The 16,913-nt window shown below is 50.0% G+C and overlaps 1 protein-coding gene across 1 annotated transcript in view; it reads right to left on the bottom strand.

The window, feature by feature from the left end:
* The window catches only part of KCNAB3 (potassium voltage-gated channel subfamily A regulatory beta subunit 3), a 42,725-nt gene extending 26,531 nt beyond the window's left edge, over positions 1–16,194 (bottom strand). The window contains exons 1-3 of the mRNA XM_087917805.1: positions 15,807–16,194; positions 1,902–1,945; positions 353–390 (exon numbers count right to left, since the gene is read on the bottom strand). Of these exons, the coding sequence (XP_087773931.1) occupies positions 353–390; positions 1,902–1,945; positions 15,807–16,108 (384 nt within the window). The 5' untranslated portion in view covers positions 16,109–16,194. The remainder of the gene's footprint in view (positions 1–352; positions 391–1,901; positions 1,946–15,806) is intronic.
* Positions 16,195–16,913: the final 719 nt, after the last annotated feature.

Raw genomic sequence — 16,913 nt, 5'->3', positions numbered from 1 at the left:
TCTTTGCCTCTGACGCAGAGCCCTCGTCCGAACCTTCCTCAGCCTCCAGGAGCGGCCCAGGTTCCCCCCCGCAACCTCCTCACTGTCCAAATCTGCTGCCAGCTCCGCTAGCTGCCCGGCGTGTTACAACAATAGCTAAAGAATCTTGCGTGTCTGAATGCGCTTCGTGGTTGCCTGAACTAGGGAGGGGTTTAGCTGAGATGTTTTCTCCTGTTATAATTCTTGTCTGGGACTTGAGACCCTCTCCTCTGTCCACTGCCTTGGTGGCCAGATCTTCTTCTTCCTGTCCTTTATGCCGTTCCGTCTTTCAACTGCAGTCATGAAATGGGTAGGTGGGCGGAGTGAGACTCACCTCATCTGAGATCTGGGATCCAAACGTCACCCACGTACCTACAAGGGAAAACGGGCTTTTGAAACAGGATTATCGATCCGGTCGCCCCCTCCTGCTAAGGATTTGCCAAGCTACTCTTAAGCGGCCTAGAACCCAAAGCGACAGAATCACAAGAGTTGGAAGGGACCTTGGAGGTCTTCTAGTCCAGCCTCCTACTCAAGCAGGAGACCCTATACAATTCCAGACAAATGGCTGTCCAATTTCTCCTTAAAAACCTCCAGTGATGAAGCACTCACAGCTTCTGGTGGCAAGCAGTTCCACTGGTTAATTAATAGAATAACAGAATGAAGAGAATTGGAAGGGACCTTGGAGGTCTTCTAGTCCGCCCCTTTGCTCAAGAAGGAGACTCTATTTAACATTCCAGTCCAATTTTTTCTTAGAAACCACCGGTGACGGAGCACCCACAATTTCTAGTGGCAAGCTGTTCCACTGGTTAATTGTTCATTAAAAGTGATCTTTTTGAAGCAGGATCACTATGGATATTTATCTATTATTTTTATTATTGATTTATTTATTATTATTCTCACTGTGTTCCTGTTTCATTGTTTATTTTGTTGTTCTATTTTGCTTCTATTCAGTTTACACACACACACACACACACACACACACACACACACGCACACACACTTTTGTTTTCTTCCTTTTTTATGGTAAGCTGACTAGAGTAGCCCTTCGGCAAGACATTATCAAATAATAGAAAAAAAAAGGGACAAGAATTTTGGGGGGAGGAAACTACAGGAAGTCCTCGACTTATGACCGATCGTTTAGCGACAGTTTGAAGTTGCAATGGCATCGAACAAAGTGACTTATGATCGGACCTCACAGTTGCGACCATCACCACGTCCCTACGGTCATTTGTTCAAAGATCAGGTGTATTCAGCGCGTATTTCATGATTTCAAGGTCACGCGACCACCATCTGTGACATTCCAACATGAAAATTCAGTGAAGAAGTCGGGTTTGCTTCGTGACCGTGTAATTCATTTAACAGCTGCTGCGATTCACTTAGCAACCATGGCAAAAAAAAAACCTTGTACAATCGGGAGCGGCTCACTTAACAACCGCCTTGCTTAACGGTGGAAATTCTGGTTCCAATTTTGGGTCGTAAGTCAAGGAATACCTGTAGTTCCTATTAAAAACGAAGTACATTTGGATGGAGAATTCTTGATTCTCTTTCTAACTGTCCTCCTCTGAACTGGGGAATCAGCCAAACTTTTCACCAATAATAGGGAAGATTTCAGCTTTTTAGTTACATCAGGGGGTCTCCAACCTGGGCAACTTTAAGCACTTTTTTCCCACTTTGCTGAAATCAAGATATATTACGCTTACTGCATACCCACCATCTATTAGGCTGGGAAAAGACTGTTTTACGTCTTATCTGTGGTGGAGCTGGATGCTGGCTGAAGGCCAAGGATGAAGCCACAAGCACACCCAACAGAGTCTTTTTTCCCAAAAATTGAACGAGCCTCCCACCTTTCAGAAGTATTCTGTGCCAGATCCTTTGGAACTCACCAAGGCCCAGACAGGAGACGCGCAGACCGGACTTCCCAAGGTTCCTGCAATGAAAAGAAAGGAGAAAGTGGAATTGGGTAGGTGGGTGGGGGGAGCAACTTTCAATTAAGGCTCTGACACTGGGGATGGCAACAGTGGCCTGCCAGGGTCTGTGGAAATGGCCTTGGGAGGCAGGAAAAGGAGCCGCGGATGAAGGAAGATAAGAGGCAGATGAACCAGAGGTGGTATTCAGCCGGTTTGGACCAGTTCCGGAGAACCGGTAGTGGAAATTCTGAGTAGTTTGGAGAACCGGCCAACACCCCCTCTGATTGGCCCCACCCCCACCTATTCTCCACCTCCCAAGTCCCAGCTGATTGGCTGGGCCTTTGGTTGCCCTGCACAGGAGAACGGAGCTGGAAAGCAGGTTAGTGGGGTCGGGGAGGGAATGGGGATTTTACAGCCTCCTTTCCCCTGTCACGCCCACCAAGCCACGCCCATGAAACCACACCCACAGGACTGGTAGTTAAATATATTTTAATCCCACCAATGAGCTGAACCCCACAGAAGGTAAGTGGACGTGACAAACAGAAGGGACCAGGAGGCAGGCTGCTAGCGGTTTGCACCGGTTCACGCGAAATGGTAGTTAATTTTATGTCCGGTTCACTGAACCGGCAAATCCCACCCCTAACTTGCCCCGCCCCCCTCTCCTCCCCTCCCAGGAGTGTCTCTCTCTCTCTCTCTCTCCCCCTACCACTCCCTTAGGGTCCAAGGAAGTAGGGGTCTCTTCCGCGAAGCTTCTCATGTCCTCATTCCTTCTTTGGGCTCAGCTGCCTCTTATCCGCCTCTCGCTTCGTCTGCAGCTCTTCCTCCCCCTCCCAAGATCACTGGCACATGCCATTGCAGGCAGTTCTCAACTTACGACAATGACTGAACACCCCCCCTTTATGTTGCTAAGCGAGTCATTTGTGAAGTGAATTCAGTCCCTTTTTTTTTTTTTTAAATGGCCTTCCTCAGCCGTTCGTTTGCGAAGTGAATCACTGTGGTTGCTACATTAGCGACTCGGTCATTAAGTGAATCTGCCTTCCCCCAATGGATGCTGTTCATCAGAAAGTCTCAAAAAGGGGAACTCTGCAACCATCATAAGTATGAGTCAGTGGCTGAGTGCCTGAATTTTTTGATCACAGGAGCAGAGCGGGGAAGCCGCAACGGTTGTAAACGTGAAAAATGGTCACAAATCACTTTTTAAAGTGCCGTTGTAACTTTGGCCACTAAATGAACTGTTGAAAGTCGAGGACTACCCTGTTTTCCTGTACGGAAGTTTTCTCCACCAACACAACCATTGGGTTTCATATCAGGTTCAAGTACCCTCCATACAGCATGCAACAGTGTTCTGGTGCCACCCCCCCCCCAGTATGCTGGGTGTTGTAGTCCAGCCTATTTAGAGGGGGGAGGGGTCCAGAGCAGAGCACACCCGAGGGGCGAGCAAGCTGCATTTCCATTGGTTTCGTTGCTTTGTGGAGGGACAAACCAGGAATGTATGGGTACCCAGAACTTGTGAATTCCCCCTTGGAACATTCTTCCCAAATTTCTAGCACACCCCGAAAAGCTGCGGCTGCTCCTTCTGGGCCTTGTGTTCCTCCCCGCGTAGTGCCCAGGGTGAGTCTTCACCGTTTGATGAGGGAGTCGCTCTTGTGAGCAATAACAAAGTTAAAAATAGATGCTGGTTTGCACTTTCGAAACCGAGTCACTCCCGCTTCTAATTGCTGGGAGGAAAACAGGCCACGAACCACCCCGGTTTCATGTGGGCAGCTGTTTTCATTTCTTTTTAGTGACATCATGCCCCAATGCTTTATAAACATACACACACACACACACACACACATATCCAGGGGTGGGGTTCAAATTTTTTAAAAACCGGTTCTGTGGGCATGGTTTAGGTGGTGGGTATGGCTTTGTGGTCATGTGACTGGGTGGACATGGCTTGGTGGTCATGTTATTGGCTGGATGTGGCCAACTCAATATCACTCACGTTGAGGCACGCATCTCCTCGCCTGGCCTCTCATGACTGTGGGGGTGCTGCAACAGTCGTAAGTGTGAAAAATGGTCATAAGTCACTTTTTTCAGTGCCATTGAAACTGTAATGGTCATTCCACACAAGCAAAGGGGAAAAAACTCCAGAGAAGTTCCTGAGACAGGAAATCTCGTCCTGCCAAGAATGCAATAAGGGTTAACGGAGAGGCAGTTTCTGTAAGCAACACCAGAATGTTTCCTTCCTGCCTCCCTCACAGGATTAGCCCAGTAATTTCTTCTAACAACCGGTTCTCTGAACTGCTTAGAATGTTAACAACTGGTTCCAGCGAATAGGTGCGAACTGGTAGAATCCCACCCCTGTATATATCCTATTGCCATAATACACAACATTTATTCATTCTCTGAAAAGGAAAACAACAACAACAACAACAAACCACAGACAACTGCTGGAGATTTAAATGTGGGTCGTGCATCCCCGACATTAAATCCCATTCCACCCCCTCCTTCTGTCTTTAAGAGAAATGCGAGTCTGCAGGGACCTTCAGCAAGTTTCAGTGTCTTGCAGAACGGCGGTTGGATCTTGCCATCAGGTTCCGTAAAGTGACCTTCATCTGCTCCATCTGCTGGATGTAGGTCCTCCCCCCTCCCCCCACCTCAACCCAGAGCCCAACGTCACGTCAAACGTTTGTCCACCCCGGCTTTAAATCTGCCCGCCTGGCCATGTTCCCGGAGCGGTGCACAAGCAGCGCTTAGGATCAAATTGGGACGGTGGTTTGGAAGCTAGCCAGATCCCGACAAGGATCTGATTTGCGGGTGGAGAGGCACAAGGGAGTTGGACCTCCCAGCTGGGAGGGTGGCCAGCCCCAGAGTCCACCAGGCCGCCACCGCCCTCCCCACCACCAGGCCCGATTCCCACTTAGGACCCTTAAACGCCAGTGGTGACATTCAGCCGGTTTGCAGCAGTTTGAGAGAACCGGTTGTTAACTTTCCGAGCAGTTTGGTGACCTGAATGTTGGAAGAAATCATGACGGTTGTCACATTTTTTTTTTTGAATCCCACCACTGTTATCAGCTCTTCCTCTGGCATGATGCCAACTGCCTCTTAATCTCTTCAGGGGTGCCCATCACTCCCCCCTCCCTTTCCCACTGCATGCCAACCACTCCTCCTCCTCCTCCTCCATATCCTTTAGAGGGAAATACGTCCTCTGGGGGCCTGGAATGGAGCAGAAGGCAAACTTGGGACACTTTTACACACACACACACACACACACACACACACACACACACACACGCACACGCACACACACACACACACACGAAGACACACATCCTTTGCTACCTCCTGCCCAGGACAGGGGAGAGCTGAAATCCAGCACCGTCTCGATTTTACACCTGACCAGGTGGGAGAAAGTCGATTATCTCTCCAAGTTACATCTCTTTAGGGAAACGTGTGTGTGTGTGTCTGTGGGGGGGGGGATTTTGCCCTCCCCTCATCCTCCTTCTTTTTATAGGGGAACCCCAAAGTCTTGGGTCGCCCCCATCTGCAAGAACCCCAATTTCCCCCCGCCTTCTTGGAACGAGTCGATTAACTTTCAGGTTCACACACACACACACACACACACACCCATGTCCCGTTCATTCCCCCCCCCCCCTCTAACTTTTCATTAAAAATGAAACAGGAGGTCGGAATGGTTTTGGAAACATAAGGATTGGGGGGTGGGGGGTCAAGCTGGGAGGAATGAGGGGTTTTTTTGGGGGTGGGTGGGGGGAAGGGCATTGCACGAACCCTTTGGGGCTACTGGGGAATGTTTTCCCCCTTGTGAAATATCCTGATCGGTTCCTTTGGGATCTGCTAGCCTGGATCCAGGAGGATTCAACTGGGAATCTGGTTGTGTGTGTGTGCGCGTGTGTGCGTGTGTTTTAGGGGTTCAGCTCCCCCCCTCGGTCTCTTTTCTACTGTCCTAGAAAGAAAGAACTCCGGAATCCCACCTCAAAATTGGCAAGAAAATAAGAAACCACTTTCATCCTTTCCCTGTCCCCCCCCCCCCACAAGGACACACACACACACAACACACAACACACACACACACACAGAGTCTTTCGCTGCTGTCAAAGTGTCCCAGAAATCCGGGGGCCTGGAACACAGCGGCCCCCAACTCCTTCTACTCATATTGGTCTCCCCCGCCCCCCACAATAACCCGGCCCAGCAGGCAACGGGACAACCCCTCCCCTGCCCCCCCACCCACCCGCAACCTTAGGCTGCAATCTTTAGACTGCGTGGCTGATGGGTTTTGCAGTCAAGCATCGCTGGGGACTGGTGCAACACGTCTGCCCTCAAGGGCCTGCAAGGCTCAGTTTGGCAGGGACTCAGTGGCCAATGGGATCTGTAGTCTGGTGGGGGGATGACTTCCGCTCGCTCCCATCCCTCCCGCTCACTTCTCTCTCCCCCCCAGAAGAATTCCCTCCCCACAATCCGCTCCTGCACCTTAGTCTCTGCAACCTTCAGCACCGCCGGCTAGTCCGGCCGATGGGCTCTGTAGTCCGGCATCCTTAGGGAAGGGGTGTTCCCTTGGAGAGGGGGTGGCTCATTAAAATTCTACCCACCCCCGCTGTAATAAGCCCCCCACAAGCCCAAACTCCAAACCTCTAGCACCACCAGCCAGCCCGGCTAATCCTGTGCGGCCGATGGGTTTTGTAGTCTAGCAACTTTAGGGAGGGGTGTTCCCCACCTCGACCCTCCTGCCCCGGCCCCAATCAGCCCTCCCGACACCCCCACAAGCCCAGGAGCTCCAAACCTCCAGCATCACCGGCCACTGGTCAAGTCCTGCGCGGCCGATGGGCTTTGTAGTCTGGGACAGACCCCTTTCCCCGCAAACCTCCCCCCCCCCCCCCCAGGAACCCGCTTACCGGTAGTTCATGCCGGTGGCTCGCCCGGTGGATTCTCGCAAGAGGAAGGCGAGCTGGTGGGGCAGGGTCTGCCCGGACGCCCGGACGCCCCCGGCCTGCCGGGATCCCTTGCCCGGGGCTGGAAAGCGCCGTTGTTTCCCGGGCCGGGACCCCCGCCCGCTGTGGCCGCCGCCGCCGCCGCCGCCACCCGCCCGCCACCCCCGCACAGCCGGTCATCGCTGCTGCGGCTCCGCAGGTTCTGTTCGGTGCAAGCGATGGAGATTTGCATGGTTTTGGCTCCAGGAGGGTCACCCCGGAGGGGGCGCGTCCGGGACAAGCTCGGGGATCTAGCTGGCTACCGGCGGGGCACTGGACGAGGGGCCCCCACCGAGCGCCGCCACGGGACCGAGCCCTGGCAGCCGCCGCGCTTCGGGATACCGGGCGCCCCTCGCCCGCCGCGCTGCGCCGCCGACCAGCCTCATTTGCATCCCGGCTCCGCCCACAACGGGGAGCCGACAAGACAAGCTGTGCGGGGGGACGGGGGGACGACCGGAATGTTTTTTTGGGGGCTGATCCGGCTCAGCAGATGCTGCGGTGGTTCAGAAATCCCCCACCCACATCAGGACTTCACTGATTTGGAGGGGGGGCAATCCCAGGGCCTGGAGAAATGGGGGGGAGGGCGCAGGGGAGGATAGCTGCGGAAGCCCGGGAGGAAAACACAACAACAACAACAACACACACACACACACACACACACACACAAAAGTCGCTTCCATCCTCCTCCCCCCGCTTTCTCGGAAAATCCTAAGGATTGCAAGTTACGCACGTCGTGGAATGGGTGGGATGGAGGACACGCACAGGTTTTTCTTAGGGGGGGAGAGTGGGGGGGGAGTCCGTGGGGGGAGGATGAATTCGCGGGGACACACACACACACACACACACACAAAAACGGCTCTTAAGCGCAGGATTAGAATCGCGAGTCTGCACCGCCCTCTGTTGGCGGCTGGTGGGAAGGGCTCTTGCACAGCCTCTTCCTTTTGGCCAGGTGAGCTGCTGCGCTCAAGTTAAAGTTGGGGAGGAGGCGCGGGGGCATCTCCTTCCAGCGCCCCCCATTCCTGACCCGAAGGAAACAGGGGTGATTTCCCCAGAATCACTCCCCCCCAAATGCAGAGTCCCTCCCACTGCAGGGAGCGTCCGTGGCAGAGAAGGGCAGGGTATTTTTGGGGGGAGGGAAGGGGGTTCCAGATCCCCCCCCCCAGGTGGGCAGTTTGGCCGCGAGGGGGTCAGAGTGGCCCCCTGGCTGAGGGTTATCCCCCTCCCCCATAGCCCGTGCAGGATAAGGGCGGGGGGAATAAGTTTGGGGCTGCCCGGAGGTTTCACCTTTGCACACAGGTGAGTAGGGAAAGGTTTACCTGCCCCATTTTCAGCCTGAAAATCAGATCCTCAGAAATAGGTGCGTCTGTGTCTGTGTGTGTGTGAGTCTGTGTGTGTTTTGTGTGTGTGTGTTGTGTGTGAATGTGTTGTGTGTGTGTTGAGTGTGTTGTATGTGTTGTTTGTGTGTGTTGAGTGTGTGTGTGTGCGAGTCTGTGTGTGTTTTGTGTGTTTGTGTGTGTGTTTGTGTGTGAATGTGTTGCGTGTGTGTTGAGTGTGTGAGTCTGTGTGTTGTGTGTGTTGAGTGTGTGTGTGTGAGTCTGTGTGTTGTGTGTGTTGAGTGTGTGAATCTGTATTGTGTATGTGTTTGTTGTGATTCTGTGTTTGTGTGTATCTGTGTGTTGTGTGTGTGTGTTGTGTCTGTGTATGTCTGTTTTATGTGTGTGTTGAGTTTGTTGTATGTGTGTTGAGTGTGTTGTGTGTGTTGAGTGTGTTTGTGAGTCTGTGTGTGTGTTGTGTGTGTGTGTTGTGTGTGTGTCTGTGTTTTGTGTGTGTGTTGAGTGTTGTATGTGTGTTGAATGTGAGTCTGTGTTGAGTGTGTTGTGTGTGTGTGTTGAGTGTTGTATGTGTGTTGAATGTGAGTCTTTGTTGAGTGTGTTGTGTGTGTGTTGAGTGTGTTGCGTGTGTGTTTGTATGTGTTTTGTGTGTGTGCAGGTGGAGCTGGAGGAAAAATATAGGTAATCCTCGACTTACAGCAGTTCATTTAGTCATGATTCAAAATTATGGCAGCACTGAAAAAAGGGGCTGTTTTTCACACTTAACGACCATTGCACCATTCCCCAGGGGGTCACACAATCCAAATTCAGACGCTGGGAAACTGACCCGTATTTATGACCATTGCTGTGTCCCAAGTTCTACCTGAGCCCCTTTTGGCGACTTTCTCACTGTCAAGGGGGAAGAGCCCAATTCACTTAACGACCGCGTGACTAACTTATTTACTACAGTTATTCACTTAACAGCGGCAGGAAAGGGGGCAAAATGGGGCCAGACTTAATGAATGTCTCACTTAACAACAGATAGTTAGGGCTCAAGTGTGGTTGTAAGATGAGAATCACCTCAAGGAAATTTGTCAGAAACGATGTATGATTTCCTGCTTAGGTGGGTGGGGGGGTTGGACTAGATGACCTATAAGGTCCCTTCCAACTCTGGTTATCATTATCTGTAATCATTCTTCAGGTTTAATAACATCTGGTGCTGCCCCAGGAGGGTAAGTATTGTTATCTATTGTAATTTGGAAGCCCGCCCCCACCTCCTAGGCGCCTCTCCCAGGTTAGGTCAAGCAGTATGCTAGAAACTGGGAGACTGTGAGTTCTAGTTCCACCATAGGCACAAAAGCTGGCTGGGGGACTTTGGGCCAATCACCAGGCGACAGTGCATTCTAGTCCCTCCTTAGCCATGAAAACCATCTAGGTGACTTTGGGCCAATCACCAGGCGACAGTGCATTCTAGTCCCTCCTTAGCCATGAAAACCATCTAGGTGACTTTGGGCCAATCACCAGGCGACAGTGCATTCTAGTCCCGCCTTAGGCATGAAAACCATCTAGGTGACTTTGGGCCAATCACCAGGCGACACTGAGTTCTAGTCCTGCCTTAAACATGAAAGCAGGATTGGTGACTTTGGACCAATCACCAGGCGACAGTGAGTTCTAGTCCCGCCTTAAACATGAAAGCAGGATCGGTGACTTTGGGCCAATCACCAAGAGATGATGAGTTCTAGTCCTGCCTTATCTGTGAAACCCAGCTGGGTGACTGGGCCAATCACCAGCCGACACTGAGTTCTAGTCCCGCCTTAAACACGACAGCAGGATCGGTGACTTTGGGCCAGTCCCCCCCCCCCCCTCTCTTTCTCTCAGCCCAGCCCACCTCACAGGGTTGTCATTGTGAGAAAAAGAGGAGGAGGAGGAATTCCTGCCTTCCGTGCCCCACCGTGATTCCTTTGTCAAATATAATCAAAGTCAGGATGGAAATAAAACCAGCCCGCGACAAAGTGGCTGCTTTAAAAGCCAGGCTCAACGGGGCCTTTTCCTCGCCCCCACGGCGTCACTTGCGTTGGCCCCGGAGGGAGCTCCCTTCCCCGGTCACAACTCAGCGGGAAAAGAGAGCCGGAGCTGCATTAGCCGCCTTGATTAAGCTTTTGCAAAGGAGCAACGGCTCCTCGGGGACAGCTAAAGCGGGAATTAAACTTTTCTCCTCCGGAAAATAAATGACTCCGGTTAATCACTCGTCTGGAAAGAATTCCCACTCCGAAGACATTCAGCTTTCGGAAGTAATAATGGCACACGGGGGTCTCTAGGTGGCCTAATCAGCCGAATCCTTTTCGGCTCTTAAACGAAGAAAGCAAATCCGAAAACAGGCCCTGAGAAATGGCACCTGCTGGAAGTCCCGTTTCACCCCCCACCCCCAAAGTGGCATGAAATGGACCAGTCCAGATCTGAATAGGATAGGATAGAATTCAGAATTAGAACAGAGTTAGAATAGAATAGAATTTAGAATAGAATGTAGGATAGAAAAAGGGATAGGAATGGAATAGAATAAGCTGCGAGGGAACCTTGGAGGTCTTCTAGTCCAGCCTCCTTGTTCAAGCAGGAAATCTTATATCGGTGGTGGATAAACTTTTGAGGCTCCAGCACCCAGAAGGCAATGTGTTCCCCCGCGCATGCGTGAGCGACTACCCCTACGTGCACCACGCCTCTCGCATGATGTGTGTGTGTCCCGCACACACACACCCGGGTGGGATTCTACCAGTTCGCACCTATTCGCTAGAACTGGTTGTTAACATTCTAAACAGTTCGGAGAACCGGATGTTAGAAGAAATTACAGGGCTAATCCTGTAAGGAAGGCAGGAAGGAAACATTCTGGTGTTGCTGACAGAAACTGCCTCTCCGCTAACCCTTGTTACATTCTTGGCAGGACTAGACTTCCTGTCTCAGGAACTTCTCTGGAGTTTTTTTCCCCTCCTTTGCTGGTACTTTGCTTGTGTGGAGGGACCATTCAAAGTTACAGTGGCACCGAAAAAAGTTATTTATGACCATTTTTCACACTTACAACTGTTGTAGCATCCCCACAGTCATGAGAGTCCAGGCTAGGAGATGCGTGCGTCGATGGGAGTGATGTTGAGTTGGCCGTGGCCAACCAGTCACATGACCACCAAGCCATGCCCACCAACTAAGCCACGCCCACAGATCCGGTTGTTAAAAAATTGAATCCCAACCCTGCACACACCCCTGCACATGCATGCCAGATACCCGACAATCAGTTGTCGGGTGGGCAGCACACATGCATGTGCAGTAGACCTGCTCTGGGTGAGGGCTTGCATGCGGCAGTAATGGCTTTGCATGCGACTTCCGGCACACGTTCCATAGGTTCGCCGTCACGGCCCTAGACCGTTTCAGACAAAATGGCTGCCCAGCGTCTCTTCTTCAAAACCTCCAGGGACGGAGCGCCCACAACTTCTGGTGGCAAGCAGTTCCCCTGGTTAATTGTCCTCACTGCGAGGAAGTGTCTCCATAATTCCACGTTGCTTCTCTCCTGGATGAGTCTCCATCCGTTGCTTCTTGTCCGGCCTTCTGGTGCTTTGCAGAAGAGGTTAATCCCGTTTCGTTATAGCTCGTCGAAATGTTCTGGCCGTCAAGAAATATCAAAACTTTTTGGCTCTGTTGTGTGGAAGCTGACTCCGGAGCTAAAGGATGAGTGAAGCCTGTGGTCCAAGTGTAGGGGCCAACACACACGCACACACACACACACACACGGATCCCTGTGCCTGTAGGTGACCTAAGGCTGTCTCCTCCCTCCATGTGAACAGTTGTAATTCTCCATAGATGGCCACATTAAAGGGCTGCTTGTGCACTGGAGACCCCCAAATTTCAAGTGACATTCCCCTCTTTAGGAACCAGTTCGACCCCGGCTCCCCCCCCCAGTGTAGCCCCGGTCTCCTAAATAGGGGTGGGATTCAAATTTCTTAACAACCAGTCCTGTGGGCGTGGCCTAATTTGTGGGTGTGGCTTGGCGGGCATGTGGCTGGTGTGGGAGTGGCTTGTATGTAAACACTGTAAATATTTGAGTAAATATTGCATTTTTTATTTTTTTTAAAAAAGTTTTTCCCAAAAATCAGGCAAAGCAGATTGAGTTGCTTGCAGATTCACTCAGAGGTCTACCTTTCTGCAATCTGCCGCCTGAGTCTGCACTGGAAAATAGATGCTTCGGTCCTAAGGAAGGTTCGGCTCTGCTCTCAGGCCATTTTCCTCCCACCCACCCCCCAAAAAATCCCTGAATATCAACACCCTGACTGGGCCTCTCGGGGAAACCTCCTGATGGGTGAAGGCGAAGCAGAACAACCGCGATCTGGATTAGCTAGAAAGCAAGAATTCCCACGATTTCCTGCTTTCTAGCTAATCTAAATCATTTGGCACAGCTGATAGCCGGAACAGCTGATCGTTGGGGTGGGGTGAAGTGAAAAATAGTAATTTACCAAATATTAGACAAAGGCGAAAACACAGGCGAGCTGGATGGCGTGCATACCAGGGTAAGGAGTGAGTGGGCGGGGAGAGGAGGATTGGGGCCAGCCAAGTGGCGTGATTTTCCGGTTCTCCGAACTGCGCAGAATCGTAACAACCGGTTCTATAGAACCAATCCGACCAGGTAGAATCCCACCCCTAAACCACATCACAAGCCCCCTCCCCCCTTTCCCGGAAGCTTCCTTTGCTTGCGTTGGAATGGGAATTGAATTAATTTAGGCCAAGCCCTAGGAGATTAATTCATTCTGCCTTTTCCAAATTGGAGCTGTCCTTCTGGGCTTTTAATCTCTCCAGTTAAGCCTCTTCCCCGGGTTTGGGATCATTCCATGGATGGCTGGAGAAGGACAATGATGACATGTGAGTCTTTTTCGCCCCCCAGCCAGCCACGAAGACGGTGGCCTGCCTTTTTCAGTCCTCGAAATCGTGGCCCTCGGATCTTAGGTTGACGGATTTACGTGGTGGAGGAGGACGAGGAGGAGGAGGAGGAAATCCGCATTATTGGATGGATCCTTTGGGTTGTCGCCAAACCCATTGGCTGCGGACTTTCGGATTGGGAGCACACACACACACACACACACACACAGCTGTCATACACGTGTGAGAATCAACAGGACCTCTCCCTGCAAATACTTCCACCTTTCTGGCAGGTCCCAAAGCCAAAGGATGACACAAGCGCACACCTCACGCAGTGGTTTGAAAGGAAACTTGGTTTGGCGTTAGAGAATGTTGGATTGTAACTGGGAAAGCCCTGAATGAATTTGAACCGTGCTTCCTTCCTTCCTCCTCCTCCTCCTCCTCCTCCTCCTTCTTCTTCTTCTTCTTCTTCTTCTTTTTAATGCCTTTGGGTTCTTGCTGCTACTAAATTTGCAATGTTCTCTGATTTCTTGTGTAATCGTCATTACTTATTTCTCATAAGCTTCTTTTCTGTGGCAACCGCTGAAGAGTTTTTCTAATCCGGCCTTTCTCTACTTATTTATGTCTTAATTTCCTTCCTTTACACATATAACCCTGCAGTTTCTCCAATTGTATCCTCAGACATAACTCTTCTAGGTTAACCGAATAATGGCATCTATTTATTTTAATATGGGGCTGGCACTACATTCGGATGGAAATGTTGTTATCCAAATTAATAGTTTCCAGTTGAATGCTGAGTTTTCTAAGCTTATTTGCCTTCTCAAAATATATTACTTGTTTATTTATTCCTCTCCTCGTTTCTCTTCCCCTCTTCAAATTCCCCCCAAGAGAAAAAGAAAAAGGAGAAAAAAAGGAAGGAAGGAAGGGAAAATAAAAGAAAGAACGAAATGAGAAAGAAAGAGAAAGGCGAAATATTTATACGATCTAAAGAGAAACCCCAGTAACAAGTGGCATAAGCAAGGAGTAAGGAATAGAGAATTAATAGAAAAAGTAATATGTAATAATTGCAATGTAATAGAAAATTAAGTATAAGAATATGGTTAAGAAATGTAAATGCTGTCTTCAATGCTGATGCAATTGGGTTTTTTTTTATGTTTTTAAATTGTTGGAAAACTGAATAAAATTATATTTCAAAAAAGAGAAAGAAAGAGAAAGAAAGTCTCATCCCTGGAGACTTTCAAGAAGAGACTGGACTGCCGTCTGTCAGAAATGATGTACGGTCTCCTGCTTGGGCGGGGGGTGCGTGGGGTGGACTAGATGACCCACAAGGTCCCTTCCAACTCTGTTAATCTAACATATTGAGAAGATTGAAAAAGAAAAAAAGGAAAGAAAAAAAGAGAAAAAAGGAGCTTTTGTAGCAAGGATGGATTTAAACCTCAGCAACTTGAAGATGGATGGACTTCAACTCCCAGAATCCCCCAGCCATGCATTGGCTACATTGGTACCTTAGAATCGGTGTTTTTCCCAACATCAGATTTTTTTTAGGGAAAAGAAAATCTATCATCATTGAAAAACAGAGCTGGAAGGGACCTTGGAGGCCATCTAGTCCAACCCTCTGTTCAAACAGCAACCCCTGTCACGCATTCACACACAAACATTTGCAATCCTTGCGCGAGATCCAAAACCAGCAGCCGAAACTAGTCCCTTCACGACAGCGAAGCGACAAACCAAACTGTTTTGACTGCAAAAGGCAATTTTGGATTTGTGTGGAAGGAATCGTAGCCGGGGAAAGGCGCTTCCTAGCCAAACTGCAGCCTAGGGGGGACACCAGAATTATTTTCTGTCTCGCCGTCTGTCTGTCTATCTATCATTTATCTATCTAACGATCTTTATCATCTATGTATCATCTATCTATCATCTATCATCTCTATCATCTGTCTGTATCATTTATCTATCCATATCTATCATTTATATATCATTTATCTTTCTATCATCTCTATCATCTATCTATCTATCTATCTATCTATCTATCTATCTATCTATCTATCTATTTATCTATCTATCATCTATCTATCATCTGTCTATCTATCATCTATCTATCTATCATCTATCTATCTATCTATCTATCTATCTATCTATCTATCTATCTATCAATCATCTATCTATCTATCTATCTATCTATCTATCTATCTATCTATTTATCTATCTATTTATCTATCATCTATCTATAATCTATCTATCTATCTATCTATCTATCTATCTATCTATCTATCTATCTATCTATCATCTATCTATCTATCTATCTATCTATCTATCTATCTATCTATCTATCTATCTATCATCTATCTCATCTCATCTCATCTCTATATATCTATGATCTCTGTCTGTCTGCTATGTATCTTAAAGAAATGATTGGACAATAATTCGTCCAGGATGATAAAAGACCCCAACTTTGGGCCCCCTAAAGGTTGGACTAGAAGACCTCCAATGTCCTTTCCAGCCCTATGATTTTGTGATCTCTCCCTCTCTCCGTCCCCTCTCCACCCGTCTACCTGTCTCTGACTGTCTGTCTGTCTGAGACTCCAATAGCTGTCATTTTTTGGGCCCTACTTAGATCTCCATTGGTCTTTTCCACAGCTGGCGAGTTTTCTAGCGAGTTGGACTGCACTTCCCATCGCGCACACACACACACACACACACACACACCCTACCTGTATCTCATGCTGGTTTGGCTCCTCTCGGCTTCCTCCGCCAACATCCCGGCCTCCATCAGGTAGCTCTCCATCCGCCGTTTCTCCAGGCAACACCTGGTGGCCTCCACTCCCTGGGGAGAATTCAGGGCCTCCCCATCCGGGCCCAGAGGGACCCCCTGTCTCTTGGGGCTTCGACGCTGGCTGCCGTCTCCACCGCCGCGGATCTTGCTCTTCTTGTTCAGGCCGTAGAGCTCCTCCAGGCTGAATTTGCCCCCTCCTCCCACGGGCCCCCGGCCCCCGCGGGAAGAACTAGCAAACATGGCTGGGAGGGTGCGGGGAGAAGGGACGGTGGGGCCAAACCGCCACAGGGAAGGACGGCAGCCCGAGAACGGAGTCTCTCTACGGAACAACCGGAGTGGCTTCTCTGGGCTGTGTGTCCCACTCACCCCCGGTCTGCAGGGTGGGGTGGGGGGGGAACACGTGGGGGATTTGGAGGACTAGCAGCTGTTGAGTGTGGTCTCTGTCCTGGTGTTTTCCACTGGGACCTCGCCTTTCCCCTCCCCTCGCAGCCGGTACCTAATCCCCCTTTTTTGAAACAGGTAACCGATGAACAGAGTTGGAAGGGGCCTTGTAGGTCATCTAGTCCAACCCCCCCGCCCAAGCGGGAGACCCCACACCATTTCTGACCGAGGCCAGTCTCAGTCTCTTCCTGAAAGCCTCCAGGGATGAAGCTCCCACAACTTCCGAGGGCAATTTCTGTTCCATCGGTTGAGTGTTCTCCCTGTCAGAAAATTCCTCCTTATTTCCAGATTGAATCTCTCCTGGATCGGTTTCCATCCATTGTTCCTTCTCTGGTGCTTTAGAAAATAGCTTGACCCCCTTCCTCCTCCCTGTGGCAGCCCCTCAAATATTGGAAGGCTGCTCTCCTATCTCCCCTGGTCCTTCTCTTCACTAGACTAGCAACGTCCAGTTCCTGCAACCGTTCTTCATATGTTTTAGTCTCCAGTCCCCTCATCATCCTGGTTGCTCTTCTCTGCACTCTTTCTAGAGTCTCAATATCTTTTTTATAGCGTGGTGAGCAAAAATGGATGCAGTACTCTAGGTGTGGCCTTACTCAGGCTTTAT

Source organism: Pseudonaja textilis, chromosome Z (assembly GCF_049901715.1).
Source record: "Pseudonaja textilis isolate UNSWEBS1 chromosome Z, rPseTex1.2, whole genome shotgun sequence".
NCBI classification, from domain to species: Eukaryota; Metazoa; Chordata; class Lepidosauria; order Squamata; family Elapidae; genus Pseudonaja; species Pseudonaja textilis.
Note: the sequence above shows the minus strand (reverse complement) of the source record. Positions and strands in the feature narration are given on the sequence as shown.